The following is a 5,925-nucleotide window of genomic DNA, read 5'->3' on the forward strand; positions in this document are numbered from 1 at the left end:
CGCAGGGGAGAGATGAAGAGCAGCAGATAGATGGAGGTCAGTGCAGGCTGGCAGAGCGCTGCAGTCTAATATAGTATAGTATTTATTTATTGTCATTGTCAAGAACAATGAAATTGCGTTTGGGGCTTCCATACAACCCAAAAAAAAGAAGAAAATAATAAATACCCCTTAAAACCCAAGTGTACATATTTAACCCAGTGTGACTCCAATGCAATAGACAATCCTTAGCAATAACATGAGAACATGACAAGTAATGTTGGTAGAAATTCAGACAAAGACCTGAGAAACATGACAAAGTACAACAATGAAATAAGCATTCACAGTGGCTGTATGTGTTTGTGCAATTGTGTATGTGTCTTACGTGTAGGCTCGGGTGATAGGTGAGCAGACCGTTGTCACACAGCGTCACGTACTTCTTCTTCCACTCCTTGTTGAGGGATTTACCGCTCCTCTTCAGCAGCATGCCCTGCAGAAAACACATAGATAAACACACACTGTCAGCACACGCCTTTCAATGCAGCTGTGCACTTTGAACATAAACAGCATCATCATCTGCAAAAGAAATTTCTGAACTCCACTATGATAATCCGCAGCCTCTCCGATAAGTTCCTCGGTATGTAGATGGACTCCATCGTCGCTGTCTTGAACGGCAGCTCTGCAGCGTCGGTGAGCTCGACCAGCTCTGGTTAAAGTGGCCGTCAAGCGCCCAAGCACACCGACAGAGCAAAAGTAGAACAGCTGTGGCGCACCATTATGGTCAAGTGGGAGTACATACAGGGCAGATGCCACAATCCAAACAGGCAGTGTATGCTCGCTGTTGTCACCCAAAGTGAGGCCAAAATGGTCATGCAGTGAGCTCTGGTGTCATTTTGGTTGTGCACCATTTTTGTAACCTGACTAAATCTGTTAATAAAATACTTTGACGACGTCGCTTCTTTTCTTCATTTCTTGACATTAAAAATTTATAATAGCTTTGTAGAGATATTATTGAAGGTAATGAATGTGTTAATGGAAAGGTTGGAACAGCTGAAGGTGAACAGTACAACCATTTTGAGAAATGAACAGATTACCAACTTATTTGATGGTTTCAATGTTAAATTTGGTGATGATACAGAAATTACTGGTTTGATCACAGGAGATTTGACTCTTTACATGGTAGTTTTCTTCAGTTAATGAAAAAAGAATCTTTGATTTCAAAGTGAGCAGGAAGACATCCCAATAGAAAGTTACTGACAGTGAAGTCTTGCTGGAAATGAATGGAAATATTTAGGGACTCATTTAGGAAAACCTAGCTTTTTCGTGCTGGGGGGGATTTGTGTGTATGCTTAAGATCCGACTGTGATCCAGTCTTTGGCAATATCAAACAAACAAAACTATAAGCACACTTTAGCCTCAAATGTCTCTGATTTCACATACAGAACCAAAAAGAGAGTAAAAAAAACACAACTCCGTTCAAAAGTGGACAAAAAATATATGGAAATTATTGTCCACTTTTGAGTCCTAATTGTGCATTTTAAAGCCTCTCGATTCCTCGATCTTTGTGCGCGCTGGAGCTAAATGACGTCCAGAATCGGCTGAGTGAAGCTAATGAGCGAAACGAGAGAAACAACATTTAAAAGATCAGAGATGAGAGGAGCTGGATGTGAATAGATGGAAGGAAATCAGTGCTCATTTAATTGTCTGACTATCTTTTTGTTCGCTCTCTCTCCTACGCACATCAGCTGCGGCTGACTGACCGTTTAGGCCAAGCGATCGCCCGCTCACCGCCCACACTTCATTAGGAGAGAGAGAGAGCAGGAAGGTCAAAGAGAAGGCGAGAGAGCGGGATCAAAATAGGAGAAAGAAGCAGAAAAAAAAGAGGAGGCAGAGGGAAGAGGGGGAGGAGGGAGGAGGGGGGATAAAACTGTCCGCTGATTAGCAATTACAGCCGCGCTGCCACGCGTGTCACTTCACTGGACCTCTACAACATTAACACTCCGACAGAGGGTATTAATAGAGTCCAGCCGTGAAGGGAGGAAGAGGGGGAGTTAGAGGAAGATGAGGAAGTGGGGAGTGAGACGGACAGGCCAGGCTGATGGACAGAAGCCTGCTCGCCGGCGCCCCGGCCGCTCAGCTTTCATTAAGGCGGTCAGTAGTGGTGGGATAGCGCGGTAGGCCCGGGGTGACCCTCGCCGCCAGTGATGGTGCATTCAGTGTAATTGGCGGTGACATAATGCCATGAAGAAACGTCTCAGAGTGACAGAAGCAGGGGAGGAAAGGACAAGATGGCGAGCTATGAAAGAAAGGAGACCAATTTTTATCCTGGAAGGTCTAAAATACATTTTCAAGAGTAATATATGAGACTGAAATTCGTCTTGTAAGGATGACACCAGAGGCAAAGTAGAAAATAAAAGATTGAATAAACTAGAAATACCCCAGAAAGGCCTTTAGTTTTGTATTAATAAAATAATACACCTCTATTACAGACAGTGAAACACAGAGTAAGGTTCGGTAGGACACCGTTTTACATTTAGAGACTGTTTAAAAAAGGATATAACCCATTGTTTTCAGAAGATCCAATCTAAATTCTCAATGCTGGTGTTTTGTCCACAGCCTTATTGGATTCTGGGGCCAGAAGTGAACAAGTTGATAAGTGATAAGTTTAATTTGATCGGCCAACTTCAGGAAACCTGCAAAGGGGTAGGTAGATTCTACAGTTTCCTGCACCAAACCTTGAGCTAACCTTCTAACCTTCTGTTAGTGCCATTAACAACACAAGCCTTTTTGTGTGACAACAACACAGCAAGCCAAATTAGCTACAGTTCCTCTAACGTCCATTTGAGTGAGTCAGCTTCAGACTCTAAGATGACCAACTTTACAGCAGAAATAAATATGTTTATGACATCTTGACATTCTACTTTTGCATCTTTTTGGCTACAAGATACCAAAATGACAATGGACATTAAGCTAAGCTATGTCGATGTCTTATTAACAGTCTGTCTTCAGCTCAGACATCAAGTGATACTTCAAAGCTGTTACTGCTAACAATGAGAATTAACCTACATTTGTCAGGATTATGTTTAATTTAAAATCATATTTAGAGCCCAAAAACACATAATAGAGACAGATAGAAGCATGTCTTGAGTGGAACATTCCTTTAAATTGTATAATTATATCACCATAAAACCCCCCAAAAATACAGTGATATATAATTTAGGTCATATCAGAATAGATGTTCAAATGTCCTGCTGGTATTACAGACAGTGAACTCCCCACAGACACTCGACAGCAGTGATTCCACTAATTTCAGCTCATGTCACGAGGAAGTGAAACAGAGCAGTGTGTATGCGTGTGTGTAACAACAGGGCTTCCCCACGGTGCGCTAAACACGACTTGACGAGCTTCCTGCTGCTCTGAAGTGAAAGCTGCCGGCAGCCGTGCAGCTGTCAGGCCAGCTGATCATCCATTACTGCCTGTTAGTGAGCGAGCGCCAACATGTTTCCCGGCAGAGCCAGCCAGCCAGAGAGGACGTGTGTTTACATGACGACCATCATCCAATAAGACTTCAGGTCAGATAACTGTGGTGCGGGCTTTTCAATTATAATCCATCAGACGGATCATTTAACAGATAAATCTACAGTCTCAACACTCAAGAGGGATTTTTATTGTCAAGGGACGGGTGATTGAAATTAGAGTCACTCATGTAAACTCACCTTGACAAGTAAACACTGGCGATAATCATTTGAAGCAAAGAATACTTTAAGATTGTTAAGAAAATATATTAAGATGCTGAAGGAAAGAAAAGAGGAATAAAGAACCTGTGACAGTAACCAACCAAGAAAAAAAGATAGCACTGACTAAACCTCTGAATTATTAGACACTTTAAGCCTTAAGAAGGCAGTTGGTGGAATTTGGAGTTGGTGCATGCAGCTATTTTCATACAGATGTTAGTTTTTATAAGTAGCTGTATGCTCAAAAAGCTCAGCTGTTTAGTTATTGTTTCTTCAGAACATCAAGCTTGTTGCAAAGGTCAGTGTCCTTTCCTTCAGTTCTTTATTAGAGCTCTGATTTAAAAAATAAAGGATACTATGAGCTGGATCTATTTTGTCTACACTTGTTGGAGATTTTCTGAGAGTTTGAGTCCAAAATGTGAATGTCTGGAAGCTTAAATAAGGTTTTCTTTAATGGTCTTTATATTTGATTCAGTTGAATTTTTCACTCTGAAATAAAAAGTTTTCTGTACATTAAATGGAAGGAAAACAATTTATTAAGCATATAAACTGCTCAGCTGTTTCTTATTTCACTGGCTCGAAAAGTCATGCCCTTCACCTGGATTAAGGATTCGACAGAGACCATTTGGGCCAACGCCTCTTTAACCATCTGAGACCTGATATGTTGTTGCTAAAGATAACATGATAAAGGGGAAAACTCTATCTAGAATCTCTCCAAAAATGCTAGATCCAGATCAACTCCTAAAATTTATCACGCCTGTGGGGCCAAGTAAACCTTTGTTAAAACGTTTTTTGTCCATAGCTTTATGAGTATCCCTGCTAACAAAAAAGGAAAGCAATAATAACTTCCACAGCGGATATGATCGTTCAAAATACCCCTGAAAAATATGGTTTAATATGGCAATTACATCTGTACAGACTGTGAAACCAAATGTGATTAAAAAAAAAAAGATACATGATACAAAATACATATATTGCAGAGCAATATTTAATTTTAAAGTGTAAAAGAGTAGGAACAGAAGGATCTAATCCCACTTTTGAATTTCTGTCCATTTAAACGGACAGAAATTCCCTACAAAGCCCCAGTTTTAGCTTTTAAAGGGTCAAAATTGTTTTCTGCCCTTCAGTCTGTTTTTATCCTTTCTGGCTTAAAGTTAGATCACTACTACCTGAAATAATCCTCTAGCTGTTCTGTATAATTAATTTTATGGATATTTTCCACTAGGGCTGGGTATCGTCACTGATTTCTAGCATCGATTCGATTCCGATTCGATTAGAATTGGGGGAATTTTGCCTCAGACAGTCAGAATATTATAATTCAGATCATGCATCAGTACATTTCCATGTTTTTATATCTATAAAAAGAAAGCTGACACTTGCGAGACTTTATCAAGGGTGTAAGCATCACAGCAGATGCCTTTGTGTCAAAGTAACTGAGGATAAAACACAGAAAAACATGAAGGTGGTTTTCCTGGCCTGGGATTTCTAAAAATATTCTGCAGTAGATCAAAAACGAAAGAAAACCATGGATCAACATATGAACATTATGCTGCTGAAGTGAAGCAGAGCAAAGTCACAGAGGTTGGATTAGAGACCAGGCCAAGCGTTTTGCAATTTTGCATAATTTAAAGTTTAAATTTGCTCAGTAGCCTTTTGAACAGCAGATATGAGGCTCTCTGTTCGGAAGTAAGTAAAAGGGAAAAAAAAAGCGGCCAACATCACTGTAAACAACGGTAGACTTGTGCGTGACAAGCAAGTGAATAATGCAGAAAAAAGATTTTTAGACAGGAAACTGTTCTTGAAGTACACTGAGAGAGAGAGAGGGAGAGAGAGAGAGAGAGAGGGAGGGAGAGTTGTGCATGAAGTGTGATTTTATTGTGGTGGAAGCAAAACAGCAAAAGTCAGAGGGAGTCCATGACGATGTGTTTGTGAAGCGTAGTTTGGATCTTCTTTTGCTGCTGGTTCGGTCAATATTGTTTGGAGAGAGATAAAACCTACAGCTTCAGAATCAGCGCAAAAAGGGCGCAAACACAAAATCAGCGAGCTGTCGGCTTTCAGCCCCGACCGTGTCCGTGCCGTCGGGTGAGAAAGATATCTCACCGATTCTGATCCGTCGGTGGTAGGGGTGGGTTTTAATAATCGATTCATCGATTAAAAGTGATTCTGGCTTGGATAACGTGATATCAATTCATAAAAATCCTGAATCGATTTTTTT

General features: G+C 40.6%; 1 protein-coding gene across 8 annotated transcripts in view; it reads right to left on the reverse strand.

Moving 5' to 3' along the window:
- Positions 1-5,925, reverse strand: part of agap1 (ArfGAP with GTPase domain, ankyrin repeat and PH domain 1) — a 173,734-nt gene that overhangs the window by 47,338 nt on the left and 120,471 nt on the right. For all 8 annotated transcript variants that reach the window (XM_013914732.1, XM_013914733.1, XM_005748365.1 and 5 more), the window contains one exon: positions 362-466. In XM_013914732.1, the coding sequence (XP_013770186.1) occupies positions 362-466 (105 nt within the window). The remainder of the gene's footprint in view (positions 1-361; positions 467-5,925) is intronic.

This window comes from Pundamilia nyererei, unplaced genomic scaffold (genome assembly GCF_000239375.1).
Source record: "Pundamilia nyererei isolate P.nyererei 1_Seehausen unplaced genomic scaffold, PunNye1.0 scaffold00220, whole genome shotgun sequence".
NCBI lineage: Eukaryota > Metazoa > Chordata > Actinopteri > Cichliformes > Cichlidae > Pundamilia > Pundamilia nyererei.